At 48.2% G+C, this 21,012-nt stretch overlaps 1 protein-coding gene across 19 annotated transcripts in view; it reads right to left on the minus strand.

Annotated features, from left to right (window-relative positions):
• LOC136942821 (neurexin-1a-like) overlaps positions 1-21,012 on the minus strand; it is a 206,872-nt gene that overhangs the window by 176,644 nt on the left and 9,216 nt on the right. For 7 of the 19 annotated variants that reach the window (XM_067235832.1, XM_067235819.1, XM_067235822.1 and 4 more), the window contains exons 2-4: positions 12,515-12,532; positions 9,263-9,292; positions 5,893-5,904 (exon numbers count right to left, since the gene is read on the minus strand). The exons of 4 other annotated variants lie outside the window; for them this stretch is intronic. In XM_067235832.1, the coding sequence (XP_067091933.1) occupies positions 5,893-5,904; positions 9,263-9,292; positions 12,515-12,532 (60 nt within the window). Of the gene's footprint in view, positions 1-4,984; positions 5,033-5,892; positions 5,905-9,262; positions 9,293-12,514; positions 12,533-12,963; positions 12,979-18,460; positions 18,479-21,012 lie in introns of all 19 variants that reach the window. 8 more of the 19 variants (XM_067235829.1, XM_067235816.1, XM_067235824.1 and 5 more) reach the window with 5 other exon arrangements.

The raw sequence follows: 21,012 nt of genomic DNA on the forward strand, positions 1-21,012 counted from the left end.
TCGAGTTGGAAATAGACAGTGATGCCGGTAACGCGTTACTTAGAAATGCGTTACTCTAATCTGACCACTTTTTTCAGTATGGAGTAATCGAACGAGTTACTTTTAAAATCAAGTAATCTGTAAAGTAACTAAGTTACTTTTTAAAGGAGTAATCAGTAATCAGATTACTTTTTCAAAGTAACTGTGGCAACACTGTATATAAATATATATATTTTCATTCTTTTACCATTTCCATATGCTGAACAGCAGCATTAAGGCAGCAGGATCAGACTGATATCAACGTTCCTCTTACTGTGTGTCTCTCCTAAAAGAAAATCCAAATAACCACTACAATCCTACTTCTACCATCACACAAAACAACACACATACACACAAAACAACACACATACACACAAAACAACACACATACACACAAAACATAAACCACCACAGAAGATTCCTTGTTTGTGTAATTTACTTGACAATAAACCAGATAGTGAGGTGTATTCCAGTCCACAGCTATTACATCTGTTACAGCGCTGGAGCTACGATTATCTACAAGCACATTTGTGCATTTGTGGAGTTAGGGTTGCAGTGGTAATTTGAATTTCCTTTCTTTTGAGGCTTTTCACAAACCGAAACCCACTATCAACTCTTCACCCCACATCTTCTCCTCACCCCCTCAGCTAGCAGGATACAAGACTGCCTCCTCTCCTTACCCCCTCAGCTAGCAGGATACAAGACTGCCTCCTCTCCTCACCCCCTCAGCTAGCAGGATACAAGACTGCCTCCTCTCCTTACCCCCTCAGCTAGCAGGATACAAGACTGCCTCCTCTCCTCACCCCCTCAGCTAGCAGGATACAAGACTGCCTCCTCTCCTCACCCCCTCAGCTAGCAGGATACAAGACTGCCTCCTCTCCTCACCCCCTCAGCTAGCAGGATACAAGACTGCCTCCTCTCCTTACCCCCTCAGCTACCAGGATACAAGACTGCCTCCTCTCCTCACCCCCTCAGCTACCAGGATACAAGACTGCCTCCTCTCCTTACCCCCTCAGCTAGCAGGATACAAGACTGCCTCCTCTCCTTACCCCCTCAGCTAGCAGGATACAAGACTGCCTCCTCTCCTCACCCCCTCAGCTAGCAGGATACAAGACTGCCTCCTCTCCTCACCCCCTAGGCTACCAGGATACAAGACTGCCTCCTCTCCTTACCCCCTCAGCTACCAGGATACAAGACTGCCTCCTCTCCTCACCCCCTCAGCTACCAGGATACAAGACTGCCTCCTCTCCTTACCCCCTCAGCTAGCAGGATACAAGACTGCCTCCTCTCCTTACCCCCTCAGCTAGCAGGATACAAGACTGCCTCCTCTCCTCACCCCCTCAGCTAGCAGGATACAAGACTGCCTCCCTCCCGCCCCCCCTCCCTCCGCGGTTAGAGCCTGGCTTTGAAGCCTGGCCGAACATCTGAGCAGGACCCAGGAGATCCAGAGAGAAGACAGACAGACACAATGTAAGACACAGAGACGACACAGAGAAGAGGATGTTAAAGTAGGTTAGAGGGGGAGATGAAATTCTTTGTATATTTTAGCTTCAATCGTGCCAAACAAATGGTCAGAAGTCCTCAGACACATGTTAAGATCTGCTTCCTGTGTGTGCTGTGACTCTGCTATCTCATTTGATTAAATATTAACAACTTGAGAAAACAACCTTCACTAGGTAGAGTAAAAAAGAAAGAGTGAGAAAGGGTGAAATAGAGACACACAGAGAGACATCTATCCAGGCGTCCCAGACACAGACCTCCTAGAGGATACAGACATCTTGTTAGAACATGTTATTAAAAGCGGCTATTTTCCATCTCCGAAAAAGCTGACGCAATTAGACTCAATTGGGGAGTGATTAAGCTAAAGCACATCTGCACCTGTAAGCTGGTGTCTACACAGCCTAAAGCTGCTGCAGGTCCAGCTCCACTATACCCAGAGACCACATCAACCCAGAGTTCACTCATGAATGACTGAGATAAACAGCAGTTACGAGTGTGACTGTGCTGTGACTGTGCTGTGACTGTGCTGTGACTGTGCTGTGACTGTGACTGTGCTGTGACTGTGCTGTGACTGCTGTGGGTGTTACTGTGCTGTGACTGTGCCTGTGCTGTGACTGTGCCTGTGCTGTGACTGTGCCTTTGACTGTGCTGTGACTGTGCCGTGACTGTGCCGTGACTGTGCCATGACTGTGCCGTGACTGTGCTGTGGCTGTGACTGTGCTGTAACTGTGACTGTGCTGTTGCTGTGCTGTTACTGTGCTGTGACTGTGCTGTGACTGTGACTGTGCTGTGGCTGTGACTGTGCTGTAACTGTGACTGTGCTGTTGCTGTGCTGTTACTGTGACTGTGCTGTGACTGTGCTGTAACTGTGACTGTGCTGTGGCTGTGCTGTTACTGTGACTGTGCTGTGACTGTGCTGTGACTGTGACTGTGACTGTGCTGTGACTGTGACTGTGCTGTGACTGTGCTGTGACTGCTGTGGGTGTTACTGTGCTGTGACTGACTATGCTGTGACTGTGCTTTATGATGTGTACGATGTGTACAATGGGATTGTGGATTGTGTCCTGTTGCTGGATGAACCGGGAGAAGCTGATATTAACACCATGTTACACCCAATGCCTCTTCCAACAAACTGATTCTGCAAGTCATGCAAAACAGACTGCACTCACAACACGGTTTATGATGTTGGGCTTAAGATCTGATGCTGGTGTTGTTGTTTTGCACTGTGCCGGTTAAATACAGACCGTGACTCTGAACACCCAAACACAGAACTGTACATCGCTGTTTCTATTTATATATAGCATTGAATAAAACGTCTGCTGAATGAATATTATTTGTAATTACATAATGAATTTCGAAGAAACTGATTTAAATAATTCCAACTTGCACAACAATGTAACCCTAACCCAACAGTGCTGTATAAACGGCATGCTTATCAGATACCCAGAAACGTGTCATGCAATCAAAGCAGCCTACATTAATATGATTTCATGTATTTATTTTCTTGTGTATACGTGGGAGGTGAAGTTCGCCCACTCACGGAGACAACGTGTGGTGGCCATTTTGTTGGTGTGTCGTAACAACATGCTGTGTGTTCAGAGCTCAGCAGAAGCCGTGCCTGTTGTGAGTGTGTGTGTGTGAGAATAAACTGCCTGAGACCGAGGACACACAAAGCACCGGAATTAGAAGCAGTGTTGTCAGTTTGGTGCCTCGTCAGCTCTCTTCCCTCGCCCCCCACGGAGGGCCTTCTGCCCATGCCGGCCTGCGTCCTGGCACAGGAACACTGGCATCTGCGGACCGCACGCAATATGCTGCCCCAGGCCAGCCTCCAACCTGCTCTCCACTGAGAACCGCTTATGAAACACAAACCACGTTACCTCAGAGAACAACTCACAATGGTCACATCATAAATATTAAGAAAGGCTCAGGATTACATGTTGGTGTTGACAGAGGTTTCAGGGAGTCAGGTGGCTGAGCGGTTAGGGAAGCGGACTAGTAATCAGAAGGTTGCCAGTTCGATTCCGGCTGTGCAAAATGACGTTGTGTCCTTGGGCAAGGCACTTCACCCTACTTGCCTCGGGGGAATGTCCCTGTACTTACTGTAAGTCGCTCTGGATAAGAGCGTCTGCTAAATGACTAAAATGTAAATGTAAGGTTTAGACTCTGTGTTGAGAAAGCATATGTTAATTTCCTTTTTCATCCTTTACCACTGTACTGCTTCACTACAAGGACAAACTACCAGCCTGAGAAAATTGAGGAACCAGGAAAATAGTCCAGAGTTACCGTGGATTTCCTGCCCTGCCTGCGGAGGGACCAGTCAGCCAGAGACACGACCAGCCAGGCCAGAGACACAACCAGCCGGGCCAGAGACACGACCAGCCAGGCCAGAGACACGACCAGCCAGGCCAGAGACACGACCAGCCAGGCCAGAGACACGACCAGCCAGGCCAGAGACACGACCAGCCAGCCAGAGACACGACCAGCCAGGCCAGAGACACGACCAGCCAGGCCAGAGACACGACCAGCCAGCCAGAGACACAACCAGCCAGGCCAGAGACACGACCAGCCAGGCCAGAGACACGACCAGCCAGGCCAGAGACACGACCAGCCAGCCAGAGACACGACCAGCCAGGCCAGAGACACGACCAGCCAGGCCAGAGACACGCACCCAGACAGGACCAGCACCCACCCAGCCAGCCTGCACCCCAGACCAGACCAGCACCCACCCAGCCAGCCTGCACCCCAGAGAGCACCAGTAAACACCACTTACCTCTGCAGGGACAGTCCTGTGTTCAGGTCAAGGCCTAAGTCAGTTAAAAACGTATCAGCAAATGAATCTGTCCTCTTCCTGTTCCAGAGACTGGAACGAGCTGTGATTCCGCAACAGGAGGAAGCCCGCTAATGTGTTTTATGAACACTGTGTTAATGGTATTGCAGTGGAAACACCTGCTGCTTGTTCACCGTATCCGTGGTGATCTGTGGATAGCTTCAGGGAATGCTGACCGTGGCATTGTAGACACAAGGCCATCTGAACACCAACTACAATTCAAGTGCTGAATGTGAACTTACCTTGTGATGTTCCGTGTCCATATGACCCGTTTGGATGGTGTGTGTTGCACCATGTGATAATGCATTCTGAAGGCTAAGTGAGGCCATGTTCTCGCTCTTGTAATCAATGCCCAATGTCTCACAGGCTAACATGACACTGCAGCGCAGAGGAGTGCGTTGAAAATGTAGTTGGAACACTTGAATGTCACAATAGCAAGTAAGCTATTCAGTAATTTGGGTCTATAATAAAACTATAAAACAAATTTATATTTTAAAGCTTTGAAACATTTAGGAATGAATAAATGACCAGTAATGCAAGTGTCATTCAAGTGTTCCACGCAGACACGACTGTAGAGAAAGCAGCCAAAGCCAGCACAACACAGACGTGACCTGTGACCTCAGAGGAAGGAATGTTTACCTGGAATGCTCAGCAGAGACCTGAGACGCCAGCCGCCTCCTCCAGGGCCTCCAGGGCCCGGCCCAGAGCCTGAGGGAGAGTCAAACGAACAGTCAGGAAGACCTGCCTCCCAGGAGGATGTAGCCTGGGAGACTTGCCCCCAGGAGGCAGGGGCCAGGGGATCCTAACCCCCAGGAGACTGGGGCCAGGGGATCCTAACCCCCAGGAGACTGGGGCCAGGGGATCCTAACCCACAGGAGACTGGGGCCAGGGAGACCTGCCATACCTGGAGGGGCCCAGGGAGACCTGCCCCCAGACCTCCAGGTATGGCCCCCCAGGTTTCCCAGATAAGGCCCACCCTGAACCCCCAGGTATGGCCCCCAAAGTCTCCCAGATAAGGCCCACCCTGAACCCCCAGGTATGGCCCCCCAGGGTCCCCAGATAAGGCCCACCCTGAACCCCCAGGTATGGCCCCCCAGGGTCCCCAGATAAGGCCCACCCTGAACCCCCAGGTATGGCCCCCCAGGCTCCCCAGATAAGGCCCACCCTGAACCCCCAGGTATGGCCCCCCAGGCTCCCCAGATAAGGCCCACCCTGAACCCCCAGGTATGGCCCCCCAGGGTCCCCAGCCTCCACAATGTAAAACACAAGGAAAGGCATTACCGTGCAGTGGGGCTGGGTAGCCGTCAGCGGCCGGAGAGCGGACAGAGCTGGTTACCCTGGTTACCCATGCAGGCAGCAGACACACTGCTGCACCCTCGCATTGGAGCCCACAGCCAAGCCAGCACACTTACCTTGAGCACCATCACACACCATAAGACACATACAGAACACATCTATATCTGGCCCTTGGCCTTTTATGCTACTGAACAGTATTAGAGGGCACAAGCAGCACCACAGGGATGGAGACATGGAGAAGCAGTTAATACCTTTAGTTTTACCTATGAGGTTGGATGGAATGGTCCATGGAGAAAGCAGTTCCAGATAAAAGAGAAAGAAGAGGAGAGAGGAAAGAAGATGGAAAAGAGAGAGGAGAGGGAGAACAGAGGAGAGAAGTGGGACAGAGGGTATAGAAGAGCAGAAACAGAGAGATGAGAGACACGTCTTAACCAAAAGCAGCACAGAGCACAGAGCTGAAGGCATGCTGGGCCTGTATAGAGCTGAGAAAGAGAGAGGGGCCTGTATAGAGCTGAAAAAGACAGAGAGAGAGAGAGAGAGAGAGAGGGGCCTGTATAGAGCTGAGAGAGAGAGAGAGAGAGAGAGAGAGAGAGAGAGAGAGAGAGAGAGAGAGAGAGGGGGGCCTGTATAGAGTTGAGAGAGAGAGAGAGAGAGAGAGAGAGAGAGAGAGAGGGGCCTGTATAGAGCTGAGAGAGAGAGAGAGAGAGAGAGAGAGAGAGAGAGAGGCCTGTATAGAGCTGAGAGAGAGAGAGAGAGAGAGAGAGAGAGAGAGAGAGAGAGAGAGAGAGAGAGAGAGAGAGAGAGAGAGAAGGGCCTGTATAGAGCTGAGAGGGAGAGAGAGGGGCCTGTATAGAGTTGAGAGAGAGAGGGGCCTGTATAGAGCTGAGAGAGAGAGAGAGAGAGAGAGAGAGAGAGGGGCCTGTATAGAGCTGAGAGAAAGAGAGGGTTGTATAGAGCTGAGAGAGAGAGAGAGAGAGAGAGAGAGAGAGAGAGAGAGAGAGAGAGAGAGAGAGAGAGAGGGGCCTGTATAGAGCTGAGAGAGAGAGAGAGAGAGAGGGGCCTGTATGGAGCTGAGAGAGAGAGAGGGGCCTGTATAGAGCTGAGAGAGAGGGAGAGAGAGAGAGAGAGAGAGAGGGGGCTGTATAGAGCTGAGAGAGAGAGAGGGGCCTGTATAGAGCTGAGAGAGAGAGAGAGAGAGAGAGAGAGAGAGAGAGAGAGAGAGAGAGAGAGAGAGAGAGAGAGGGGCCTGTATAGAGTTGAGAGAGAGAGAGAGAGAGAGAGAGAGAGAGAGAGAGAGAGAGAGAGAGAGAGAGAGAGAGAGAGAGGGGCCTGTATAGAGCTGAGAGAGAGATAGAGAGAGAGAGAGAGAGAGAGAGGGGGCCTGTATAGAGCTGAGAGAGAGAGATAGAGAGAGAGAGAGGGGCCTGTATAGAGCTGAGAGAGAGAGAGAGAGAGGGGCCTGTATAGAGTTGAGAGAGAGAGGGGCCTGTATAGAGCTGAGAGAGAGAGAGAGGGGGGCCTGTATAGAGCTGAGAGAAAGAGAGGGCTGTATAGAGCTGAGAGAGAGAGAGAGAGAGAGAGAGAGAGAGAGAGAGAGAGGGGGGCCTGTATAGAGCTGAGAGAAAGAGAGGGCTGTATAGAGCTGAGAGAAAGTGAGGGGCCTGTATAGAGCTGAGAGAGAGAGAGAGAGAGAGAGAGAGAGAGAGAGAGAGAGAGAGAGAGAGAGAGAGAGAGAGCTGTATAGAGCTGAGAGAGACTGTGGGCCTCATGTACTAACACTTTAGCGCCCACTTCAGGGGTATTTGTTTCGCAATTTGCGCGTAAAAGCATGGCGAGGTATGTACAAACATGCCGCACTGAGGTAAAAGCGCAGACTGCCTGTTGCGGGAACTCAAAAAGGGCAAATTGCGCTTTTCCGTGTCATGAATATGCATTCACGGGAGGGTCAAGGGGAAAGTGTGAGTTTCACATAAAGAGATGGGAGGGGATGCGTAAAGTGTGTCTAATTATGTATTCCGCAGTATGTACAAAAACTGCCCGTGAAAGTGCGTCTCTATTTTGCGGTGAAAATTCTGCGCCTCTTAAAAGCAGGTGTAAACCTGGATGCACGCGGGTTCCCTCACATATGCCTCCTGGTGAAATGACAGCAGTAATCCGAGCAAGACGAAGACATGGGCCGAGGAGACGATCTGAAAGGATTTTTGCCACAAGAATCACACTTTTTCAGTTGAGTGAACACGAAATCATTACGCGTTACAGATTAAGCAGCCATGCAATATTACAGTTACTGAAATTTGTAATTTCGGTCCAGATTGCATTTTTTTGTGTTGCTGTGGAATTCCGGCCTTGTATAATATTTAAATTTGCTGTTACCTCATGAACAAGCACATACATTTTTGACTTTGGTGGCTGATCCATGATAGAGAGAAGGAGGCCCATTCAATTGCGCGTTTAAATGCTCGCAATGTACGGTATAGTGTATAGTGGGCGGAGAAAGGCGCTGATTACCCGATGAACTGCAGGTTTCGTAAATACGACGTAAACTGAAGCATCACAGTGTGCGCAATCTGCGGGTTGGCCATGGCGCTAATAACGCTACGTTTGCAAATGTACGCACATGAGGCCGAGAGAGAGAGAGTATGTATGTGAGTGTGTGAAATATAAGTATATATAAGGCCATGATTTACATTGATTAATATTTCTGTAATTCTACCGTTGCTTTGGCAATATGAACAATTGTTGTTTTCATGCCAATAAAGCCCTTTGAACTGAACTGAACTGAGAGAGAGAGAGAGAGAGAGAGAGAGAGAGAGAGAGAGAGAGAGAGAGAGAGAGAGAGAGAAAATGGGAGAGATGGGTAGGGGTGGGGGAAGACATATTTGATCTGCTGCAGAGATGCATGCTGGAAATGTGGATCATCAAGGCTGATAGGAACATGCAGCTGCCATGGTGACGCTGTCCGTCAGCAGAAGCCTCGACCCCTTACAAGTTCAGGCAGCAAGAACCAGGATGTAGCTACACATGACTGTGGTTACACTACAACACGACTGTAGTTACTACAACATGATTGTAGTTACACTTTAGCTACCCTAAAACATTACTGTGGCTACATTACAACATGATTGTAGTTACACTGTAGCTACACTACAACATGACTGTAGTTACACTTTAGCTACCCTAAAACATTACTGTGGCTACATTACAACATGATTGTAGTTACACTGTAGCTACACTACAACATGACTGTAGTTACACTTTAGCTACACTACAACATTACTGCAACTACACTGTAGCTACACTACAACATCACTGTAGTTAAACAACATGACTGTAGTTCCACTGTAGCTACACTACAACATGACTGCAGTTACATTAGTTACACTAGAACATGACTTCAGTAACACTAGAATAAGACAGTATGTATTTACAGTATTTGAAACATTAAAAATGTAGTTGAAAACAGAAGAGTGAGTGATCAGTAGAATTAGCTATGGGCATAGACATCCAGAGCCAGCAGGTTGAATGGGAGCCTAAAAACCACAGCAGCCAGAAAGAGAGAGAGTGTGGAGGAAGGACGAGGGAGGAGGACGAGGAGGAGGAGGAGGAGGAGGAGGAACATACCTTGGTCGCCCATCATCAGGTGCGCCAGACCTTAAAGGAAAACAAGAGCACAGTCAGCAGAAGTCAGGGGTCAGGGGGTCAGGGTCATAGACACAGTCATCTGTCTGAGGGCAGATGTCTTGAAGGAGTGAGAGGGGGGAGGGGGGGCGAGGAGTGAGAGGGGGGAGAGAAGGGGGAGGGGCAGACAGTGCAGGGTTGAGAAGCATGGACTCAACCCACTGGTTGCTATGGACCCACTGGTTGCTATGCTTCATCATCCAAACTTACTGAGGAGGAACGATGTGGTTAGATTCTTCATCAACAGGCCCGCCCACCCCAGACCTCGCCACCCAGCAGCAGGGTAGCCCCAACCATCCAGAAGTTCATGGATGCACAGAAACACAATTTACAGACTAACATTGTTTGGACTAGCATTAACATGTTCCTAGAATTAATGCAATTAAAACGTCTCAAATGCAGATTTACATACGCTTATTTACCTAGTTTCAGATCAAGATTTTGCTATACTGCTAAATAAATGAGAAGTGTAAAATGCATATTTTGAAAAAAAGAAAATACTAAACCAATACTAATAATGTATTACAGAACCTTCAACCCTTGGACTCTTGGAGGGACTACCGACCCTCTCCTGCTCACCCAGCCTGCACCTGACACTACTTACACTCACTTAGCACTTGGCCAAGTGACACAGTAGGGAAACGCCAGTTCCCTGGTATGAAGAGTAATCACACTTGCTACAGGAGGAAGTGACATGTGTCCTCGGCTCACACAGGAAGTGTACTTTGACATTGTTGTTAACCAGAGCAATTACATGACAATCCTGTCAGGATGTTTGAACCGTCAAGTGAACACATTATGTTAAAGTGAAAACAATATACCCAATTAAGTGGTCCATTCTCACACCAGCATTGGTAAAAGCTGGTTTCAAGTTTCAAGATCTGCATTAGAGAAACAATTACACCACAGCTATTATATGACCAGGAAGCATCAGATTGTTCCAATCATTTAGATCCTTCTCGCCATGTAGGGTTCAGAGGGAATCAACAACACCACAACCACAACAGACGTGTGGAGGTGAACACTGAACCATGTGACACAGAGGCAGGTCTGGGACCATGTGACACAGAAGCAGGTGTGGAACCATGTGACACAGAGGCAGGTGTGGAACCATGTGACACAGAGGCAGGTGTGGAAGGAGATGGAGGACAGCACACCCACCTTCATTAGGGAAGTCTTCTGCCAGCGAGCCGGGCGGAGAGAAAGAGAGGGAGACACTTGTTAAGCAGCATGCAGACTAGTACAGGCCGCTGCATGTGTTTACCATGCACAGCATCCAACACCACACGCACACTACCCATGGTTCCCTCACACTGGAAACCTAGTTACTGTTCTAAGGGATAGCTGGTGTGGCTAGCTACGGGCCTATTGATGTGGCTAGCTACTACCCACTGTAAAGCCCTCTTGCAAAAACTGCCCGCCTGCCCGTCTGTGTACCCTACCTATGTAACCTGCATGTCTGGCTGTCTGCCTGTGTACCCTGCCTATGTAACCTGCCTGTCTGTCTGTGTAACCTGCCTGCCTGCCCGCCTGCCTGCCTGCCCGCCTGCCTGCCTGCCCGCCTGCCTGCCTGCCTGCCCGCCTGCCTGCCTGCCCGCCTGCCTGTCTGTCTGTCTGTCTGGCTGCCTGTGTACCCTGCTTGCGTAACCTGCCTGTCTGTCTGTCTGTCTGCCTGTCTGTCTGTGTACCTGTCTGAGTAAAACAGTGTTTGGGTTCCACAGACCCTTTTCCTCAGATGTTTCCACCTAGAACCAGACCAGAGTTGAAGAGCTTTGACAGCAGGGTGAGGGTTTGAGGCCTGCCACACTAGAGTCTTGGCATCTTTGTCTTCAGAGATTCAAAGATGGAATCCTGTCTTTAACTCAGTACAGACTGTGTCATAGCGCCAGTGGGGGAATACAGGAATTGTGTGCCTGTGTGTTAGGATGCCCAAAAACATTTATGCAATAGCAGTACCATCATTTAAACAACACAATAGATGATAGATAAAGGTACTATTGGTTTTGTTACTTGTTTGCCTATGTGTGTGCACTAGCGTTAATTAAATCAAATTTGTATTTTGAGTCCTTCATATGCACCTGCACAGAACAAACTGCATCACAGAGACGCACAGAATGTCTGTGATCCCTCGTTCAGGACACAAAGCTAAAGGACTGACGCCACTCCTGGCCTGGAAGGTTGCACTTTATATTTAATACATTAAACATATTTTAATTATAAAGTAATTAAACTCTAGCTAATTAAAAGCATGTTTAGTAAAGTTCATTAAGCCAGTTAAACCAGCTAATGTTAGCTGGTTTGGGTCTGGCATCTTTAAGCCACTCACGGATGAGTTAGAGTGAGCAAGAGTGTGTATGCTTATGTACGTTTGTTTGTGTGTGAATGTGTGTGCTTGCATGTGTGTGTCAGTATGCATGTGTGTGCATGCATATTGCATATATGTGTTTGTGTGTGTGTGTGTTGTTGATTCCACCGGAATCAACTCCCCACCTCCATCAGAGACACTGACTGTCTCTCCACCTTCAAGAAAAGGCTCAAGACGCACTTGTTCCGGGAGTACAACGGTACTTAGGAATGGTTCGCTTGACCCGATGTTAGTTTCCTCAAGGATCACAATGACTCTTGCTTAGAGACTTGTTGCTCTTGTGGTTAGTGGTAACTGATTTAAATTGTTGTACTCGCTGTGATATATTGTTTTTATTATTGTTGCTTGCTTTTTCCACAGGTACACTTACACTTATAGCGGTTCATGTTGTTTAATTGTAACTTGTTTAACTACATGCTCTTATGGTTCTTCCCTTTGGCACTTACTTTGGTTGTTCACAATGTGTGCTTCATGTTTTGGCTACTCGCAATGTTTTTGTGGCTATCTTGTTGTTATCATCAGTGACCTATGCACTTTGAAAAGCTCTCTCTTGGAAGTCGCTTTGAATAAAAGCATCTGCTAAATGAATAAATGTAAATGTAATGTAAATGTGTGTGTGTTTGTGTCAGAGCATGCACTAACATGTAAATGAGATGACCACCATGACCCAAACTAGCCCAACAGACATCAGTGTATGTCACAAGCTAGTCATACTGAGGCTCTCCTTCTACTGCCTCCTAGCCAGCATCAACCACAGATGATTGCGCAACAATAACAATGTTAAACTAATTAAACCCTATAATACCAATAGAGTTCCTCCCAAGCCTGGCCCTGTGCATGTTTGTCTTCTATTATATCTGATGTTCATCTCAAATCTTTAGATAGAAAATATACAGAAATGGCACACGACCATCAGAGTGTTTCCCAGGGTGCTTAGGGATCACAGCTACTGGAAGACATGGAAATTTAGCAGAGCCTCTAACCATGTTGTAGTGGTGACCAGACAGTCCGCCCCCATCTGAAGAGCAAGGTCCTACCTTGTGATTGGTCCCTGGCCCAGATTCAAAAGATTGATTGGCTGAGAACTTACCAGTCCCTCTGCATACAGCGTCCTCACCAGAGACCACACTCACACACACGCTTGTGAACAAATATGAGAACAAAAGAAAATGAAAACGTTCAATCCACTTGTGTCCCTTGTTATGCTAATAGGAGAGACACAGTTAAATGTTTACAAGTGTTCTGTAGTTCTCTCTAGTGGTTGTCATGGCAGCCACACCCAGAGCACTGTTGTCTAGACTTCAGGAAACACATCAGGTAACTTTGTTTACAAAATGGGGCTTGATGAGGAGAAGCCTGACAACTGCTCAAGAATGGCAACCCAGGTAACCCAGGTAACCCAGGTAACCCAGGAAGGATGAGAGATAACTAACAGGGTTCTCTAACAGAATGTTCTAACAGTGTTCTCAAACAATGTTCTCTCACAGTGTTCACTACCTGTGTTCTCTATCGGGGGTTCCCTCCAACAGTTTTGTTGTGTTGATCTGAAGTGTCTGTCTGGAATACAACACTCCTATAGCTCTTCTCCTCTAAAACCTCGACTGTAGACAGTTTTACATTTCACATTTAGCAGACGCCTTAATACAAAACAACAAAGAAGCATTTAGAAAGTATATCAGATGATCTGGGATCTGAGTGCGTAGAACAGGCCAGAGACAAAGCCTTCATCCTCATATATATATATAAAAAAATGATTGAAGAATCCAGCTTTACCCCAGTCTCACCCCCCCAGAACCTATAGTAGACAGCCTTCACAGGGCTGCACACCATGACACAAGCACACACGCACACCTTGAGCCCCCGAACTCCTACACACACACACACTCTCTCCCCTTACCAAAATAAGTCCAACTGGTTCTCCTAATCCAGTTCAGTTAATCCATCTAAGCCCAAGGCTGTTGTGAAGGTGATAGCTCAACAATGCTCGTCTATCCCCTCCAACACCATGTCACGCTTGCTGTTGTTCCGAGCAACGAGGATCCATAAGAACTAGGAGACACATCTGGTGAAGATGACTCCCAAGATCTGTGTTGTGTGGAAGAACACAAGGTGCTCATGGCCACGACACACTGCAAGCTCTGGCTAACTGCATGAACAAGTGGATGGGCAAGATTAGACATACTTTGAACATGCATGTTATTATGACATCATCTACCATTGATACAACCTTTAACTGTGTTCTAGAAGCAGGATATGACCTTTAACTGTGTTCTAGAAGCAGGATATGACCTTTAACTGTGTTCTAGAAGCAGGATATGACCTCTTACTGTGTGTGTTCTAGAAGCAGGACAATCTGCTAATCAAGTATCCCCAATCCCCTCTCTCTGTACCTTTCTGTCTCTGCCTCACTCTGTCTCTCTTCCCCTCTCCGTCATCTCTCAACTGTCCTACTCTCTTACCTCGACCTCTCTCCTACCTCGACCTCGACCTCTCTCCTCTCTCCTACCTCGACCTCTCTCCTCTCTCGACCTCCTCTCAGAACGTTAAGATTTGATCGGTAGAGAAGAGACAGGAGTTACAGGGAAGATGCTGAGCTAGCAGCCTTCATGCTGCTGTAAACCCTCACATCACTGTTGCTGTTAACCCTCACATCACTGCTGCTGTTAACCCTCACATCACTGCTGCTGTTAACCCTCACATCACTGCTGCTGTTAACCCTCACATCACTGCTGCTGTTAACCCTCACATCACTGTTAACCCTCACATCACTGCTGCTGTTAACCCTCACATCACTGCTGCTGTTAATCCTAACATCACTGCTGCTGTTAACCCTCACATCACTGCTGCTGTTAATCCTCACATCACTGTTAACCCTCACATCACTGCTGCTGTTGAATCTCACATCACTGTTAACCCTCACATCACTGCTGCTGTTGAACCTCACATCACTGCTGCTGTTAATCCTCACATCACTGCTACTTTAACCAATTGCCCCACTTTCTCAGAGCACCAAGAATGAGTAGGGCACTGTGGATAATCTCAGTTATTTTACTGCCAGGATTCATCTTGAGGATAAAGACTTGACGAGGTAAACATCTATTCTGCCACCTGCCAGCCACAGTCTCATTGTTGTGCTATGCTGTACTGTAGTAGTACTATGATGTCTTAGTGTGCTATACTGTAGTAGTACTATAATGTCTTAGTGTGCTATGCTGTACTGTAGTAGTACTATGATGTCTTAGTGTGCTATACTATAGAAGTACTATGATGGCTTAGTGTACTATGCTGTACTGTAGTAGTACTATGATGTCTTAGTGTACTATACTGTAGTAGTACTATGATGTCTTAGTGTACTATACTGTAGAAGTACTATGATGTCTTAGTGTACTATTCTGTACTGTAGTAGTACTATAATGTCTTAGTGTACTATTCTGTACTGTAGTAGTACTATGATGTCTTAGTGTACTATACTGTACTGTAGTAGTACTATGATATCTTAGTGTACTATTCTGTACTGTAGTAGTACTATGATGTCTTAGTGTGCTATGTTGTACTGTAGTAGTACTATGATGTGTTAGTTAGGGGTGCATCGATCCGATATTAAGATCGGATATCGGCCCCGATACTGAAAAAATAGCTGGATCGGGGATCGGAAAAATTAACCGATCCACTAGCCGATCCGTCCATTTTTTTTTCCCAGCACATCCTATGTCATTTGTCAGCAACATGAGTTAACCGAACCTTTAGATGCGTTGCATGAGTTCTAAATATTTCCGACGGCCCCTACAGCAAGCATAATGGTCGTAGCAATGATACTAGCATGCAGTGTTACTTGTTAGCCTTCTCATTAGCACATATTGAAGCCATACAGCGTTTGTCGCATAGTTTTTGTCTATCGGAAAATATTCAGTTGGAATTTTCGAAATCGCATATGCGACGTTACCCTGTGAGACCCGCATTCGAACGATCACATATGTGCGACGCTACTCTTGTGATACTGCAGGAATTCAGCGTGCTCCTAGCATTGTGCTTTTGGATGTGCTTGATTAAATTGGTAGGATTGTACTTTGCAGTACTACCACCACCCTTCAAAACATTTACTTTGCTAACAGCTGACGAACTAGTTGGCTAGTAATATCCCCACACAGCCGACTCTTTGGCTCCATGTTGCTTTTAAGTTTAGCTATCTGTCCACTGGTTGGACACGAGCTGTACACCGCACGGTGCAATGCTTCAAGATAAAAACTTCCATGGTTCACACACCAGCAACCAGCGACAACAAATAAATATGAATTCAATTTTTTTTTCTTTTTCTTTACAATGTTTGGTAACTGTTTGATTACTATTGTATGTTTGACCGATACACTATTTTGTTTCTACTGCTACATTTTATTTATTTTAATACGTTTGATTACTTTCTATTTTCGCATTTTGAATGCACAATAGTTTTTTAAATAACAAATAAATAAGAATTCAGTACATTACATCTGTTATTCTGTCTTAGTTAGGAACGTCTGGTGCCTTTAGTCTCTTCCACATGGTGGAAGGAAGGTATTAAGTGGGAGATATACAGTTTATTATTAATTCAACAACGGTATCGGATCGGTATCGGGTATCGACAGATACACAAAGCCCAGGCATCGGTATCGGTATCGGGACTGAAAAAGTTGGATCGGTGCATCCCTAGTCTTAGTGTGCTATACTGTAGTAGTACTATGATGTCTTAGTGTACTATGCTGTACTGTAGAAGTACTATGATGTCTTAGTGTACTATGTTGTACTGTAGAAGTACTATGATGTCTTAGTGTGCTATGATGTACTGTGCTATGCAATACTATACAGTGTTATACTTGGAGACTGTTAAACACGGGAACCTATGTACTGTGTGTGGTCAGTACAGAGCTCTCCTTGACTCCTCATGTACTGTGTGTGGTCAGTACAGAGCTCTCCTTGACTCCTCATGTACTGTGTGTGGTCAGTACAGAGCTCTCCTTGACTCCTCATGTACTGTGTGTGGTCAATAGAAACCTCTCCTTGACACCTCAGGAATACTGAACTATGCTTTCAGCTGTGCTTTCTACATTCACTATTAGTCTTTGCATAAAAGAGTCTGCTGTGTTCTCATCCCTGCCTCATCCACCATGTTTCTGTGCTCTCATCCCTGCCTCATCCACCATGTTGCTGTGCTCTCATCCCTGCCTCATCCACCATGTTGCTGTGCTCTCATCCCTGCCTCATCCACCATGTTTCTGTGCTCTCATCCCTGCCTCATCCACCATGTTTTTGTGTTCTCATTAGGGCTGTCAACGAATATTCTATATTCAAATATATATTCGAATAGTGGTTAAATACAGAAATTCGAACGTGAAAATTAATATTCGCATGTAAAAAAAAATGTAAAAAAAAGTGTCACTGCTGTGACAGTTGCCTTGCGTGGAAGATGGCAGGAAGTGCAGAACCCAGCTTGACCGCAGCAGAGAAAGTGATTGTAACCCCAAAAAATCTAAAGAGTGATGTCTGGAAATATTTTGGATTTTGGTCAGTTGATGGTAAACTTGTTGAGCCTACAGCTAAAGTAGTGTGTAAACTATGTAAGCTAGAGTTAGCTTACCATTCAACAACTAGCAACTTGAGGCTACATCTCCATGTTTACCACAGCACAGCTCACTCGGAGCGTTCAATGTCGGTTCTATACTGTAAAACTTCAATTAATGTTAATAATATTTGTTTCAATCACTGAATGAAGCCTGCCATATTTGGGACAAGAATCGCGACCTTAAATTGCTTGCACAAAACTCTTGATCAGAACTCAGCATTTGTTTATTGTATATGAATATTTGAAAGTCATTTTTGAGCAATTTTGACAGCCCTAGTTCTCATCCCTGCCTCATCCACTATGTTGCTGTGTTCTCATCCCTGCCTCATCCACCACGTTGCTGTGCTCTCATCCCTGCCTCATCCATCATGTTGCTGTGCTCTCATCCCTGCCTCATCCATCATGTTGCTGTGCTCTCATCCCTGCCTCATCCACCATGTTGCTGTGCTCTCATCCCTGCCTCATCCACCATGTTGCTTTGCTCTCATCCCTGCCTCATCCACCATGTTGCTGTGGTCTCATCCCTGCCTCATCCACCATGTTACTGTGCTCTCATCCCTGCCTCATCCATCATTACATTTACATTTACATTTAGTCATTTAGCAGACGCTCTTATCCAGAGCGACTTACAGTAAGTACAGGGACATTTCCCCGAGCCAAGTAGGGTGAAGTGCCTTGCCCAAAGACACAACGTCATTTTGCACGGACGGGAATCGAACTGGCAACCTTGAGATTACTAGCCCGGTTCCCTAACCGCTCAGCCATCTGACTCCCTATCATGTTGCTGTGCTCTCATCCCTGCCTCTAATTACGGGTAATTACAAACAGCTACAGACACACTGCTATATCCTACATTCTGCTACAGAAGTATAATACATTCAGCTACTGCTGTCCCCCTCCTCATCATCGCCCCTGTCCCTGTCCCCGCCCCTGCCCCTGTCCCCGCCCCTGTCCCTGCCCCCGCCCCTGCCCCTGTCCCCGCCCCTGCCCCTGTCCCCGCCCCTGTCCCTGCCCCCGCCCCCGCCCCTGCCCCTGTCCCTGCCCCTGTCCCTGCCCCTGTCCCTGTCCCTGTCCCTGCCCCCCGCTCAGCAGGACCAGAGTGACCTTGTATGCGAATCCTGTCTGATTTGTTAATCCACCACCCTGGTGCTTGGATTACAGAGCTGGACAAGCCAGAGGCCTGGAAGACATGTATGATCTGGTCTGACAGGACAGCATATGGAGTCTCCTCCCCTCCTCCACTTCCTCCTCCTCCTACTCCCCCTCCTCTCCCAAGATGGAGTCATCCAACACTAAAACCACAGACTGCTTTATAGTTCTAATCATCTTAATCCCTGGATGACAATATCAGGCTTTACAGATGTTGAGTAAAGCTTCTTGTTGGCATGAATGACACTGCATACATACACAAGACATGTGCCTGGACAGGACGGGGGGGGGGGGGAGGAGAGGAGGGTGGTGAGGTATGGAGTAGCAGAGAGGAGGGGAGGGGAGGAGGGTGGTGAGGTATGGAGTAGCAGAGAGGAGGGGGGGAAGGAGAGGAGGGTGGTGAGGTATGGAGTAGCAGAGAGGATGGGAGGGGAGGGGAGGAGGGTGGTGAGGTATGGAGTAGCAGAGAGGATGGGAGGGGAGGAGAGGAGGGTGGTGAGGTATGGAGTAGCAGAGAGGAGGGGAGGGGAGGAGGGTGGTGAGGTATGGAGTAGCAGAGAGGAGGGGGGGAAGGAGAGGAGGGTGGTGAGGTATGGAGAAGCAGATAGGAGGGGAGGAAAGGGGAGGAGGGTGGTGAGGTATGGAGTAGCAGAGAGGAGGGGAGGGGAGAAGGGAAGGGGAGGATTGTGGTGAGGTATGGAGTAGCAGAGAGGAGGGGAGGGGAGAAGGGAAGGAGAGGATTGTGGTGAGGTATGGAGTAGCAGAGAGGAGGGGAGGGGAGAAGGGAAGGAGAGGAGGGTGGTGAGGTATGGAGTAGCAGAGAGGAGGGGAGGGGAGAAGGGAAGGAGAGGAGGGTGGTGAGGTATGGAGTAGCAGAGAGGAGGGGAGGGGAGAAGGGAAAGAGAGGAGGGTGGTGAGGTATGGAGTAGCAGAGAGGAGGGGAGGAAAGGGGAGGAGGGTGGTGAGGTATGGAGTAGCAGAGAGGAGGGGAGGGGAGAAGGGGAGGAAGGTGGTGAGGTATGGAGTAGCAGAGAGGAGGGGAGGGGAGAAGGGAAGGAGAGGAGGGTGGTGAGGTATGGAGTAGCAGATAGGAGGGGAGGAAAGGGGAGGAGGGTGGTGAGGTATGGAGTAGCAGAGAGGAGGGGGGAAGGAGAGGAGAGTGGTGAGGTATGGAGTAGCAGAGAGGAGGGGGGGAAGGAGAGGAGGGTGGTGAGGTATGGAGTAGCAGAGAGGAGGGGAGGGGATGGGAGGAGGGTGGTGAGGTATGGAGTAGCAGAGAGGAGGGGAGAAGGGTGGTGAGGTATGGAGTAGCAGAGAGGAGGGGAGAAGGGAAGGGGAGGAGGGTGGTGAGGTATGGAGTAGCAGAGAGGAGGGGAGAAGGGAAGGGGAGGAGGGTGGTGAGGTATGGAGTAGCAGAGAGGAGGGGAGAAGGGGAGGAGGGTGGTGAGGTATGGAGTAGCAGAGAGGAGGGGAGAAGGGAAGGGAAGGGGAGGAGGGTGGTGAGGTATGGAGTAGCAGAGAGGAGGGGAGGGGAGAAGGGAAGGGGAGGAGGGTGGTGAGGTATGGAGTAGCAGAGAGGAGGGGAGAAGGGAAGGGGAGGAGGGTGGTGAGGTATGGAGTAGCAGAGAGGAGGGGAGAAGGGGAGGAGGGTGGTGAGGTATGGAGTAGCAGAGAGGAGGGGAGAAGGGAAGGGGAGGAGGGTGGTGAGGTATGGAGTAGCAGAGAGGAGGGGAGGGGAGAAGGGAAGGGGAGGAAGGTGGTGAGGTATGGAGTAGCAGAGAGGAGGGGAGGGGAGAAGGGAAGGAGAGGAGGGTGGTGAGGTATGGAGTAGCAGAGAGGAGGGGAGGGGAGGAGGGTGGTGAGGTATGGAGTAGCAGATAGGAGGGGAGGAAAGGGGAGGAGGGTGGTGAGGTATGGAGTAGCAGAGGGGAGGGGAGCGGAGAAGGGAAGGAGAGGAGGGTGGTGAGGTATGGAGTAGCAGAGAGGAGGGGAGGGGAGAAGGGAAGGGGAGGAGGGTGGTGAGGGTGGTTCATTCACTAGCATGTCCAGTCTGGAGTTCATTCACTAAACAGCTTTTTACTAACGGGATTCTCCTATTCCTGCACACACAGTACAACTACTACATCTACTACATCTAGTACAACTTCTGAGCACCAGCACATAACTACTTTCTGAGCATTTAAAAAACACACTATATGCTGAGACACCACACAAACACACCTGTGTGTCACACACACAAACATTACTTATGCTATTCACACTACTTACACTACCCACTCTGATGTGTGTGTGTGTGGGTGCATGAGTGAGTGTTTGAGTGAGAGAAGCCTGTAGAGAACTGGTGTCAGCATTCTCACACATCCTGTGCCAGTGTGACTTGGCTGAATGAAACAAGCTCGGGGGAATCCCTCTAATCTTCTCATTCCAATATCTGTCTGCAGCTCTGAGATGCCCCAACACTGCTAAGCTGTAGCTGCCTGCTCTGACTGACAAATCTCAGTACACCACACACACACACACATTAACCATCCACACACATCAACCACATAGTACCCCATGCACACTAACTACAGACACACAGAA

Source organism: Osmerus mordax, chromosome 5, assembly GCF_038355195.1.
Source record: "Osmerus mordax isolate fOsmMor3 chromosome 5, fOsmMor3.pri, whole genome shotgun sequence".
NCBI lineage: Eukaryota > Metazoa > Chordata > Actinopteri > Osmeriformes > Osmeridae > Osmerus > Osmerus mordax.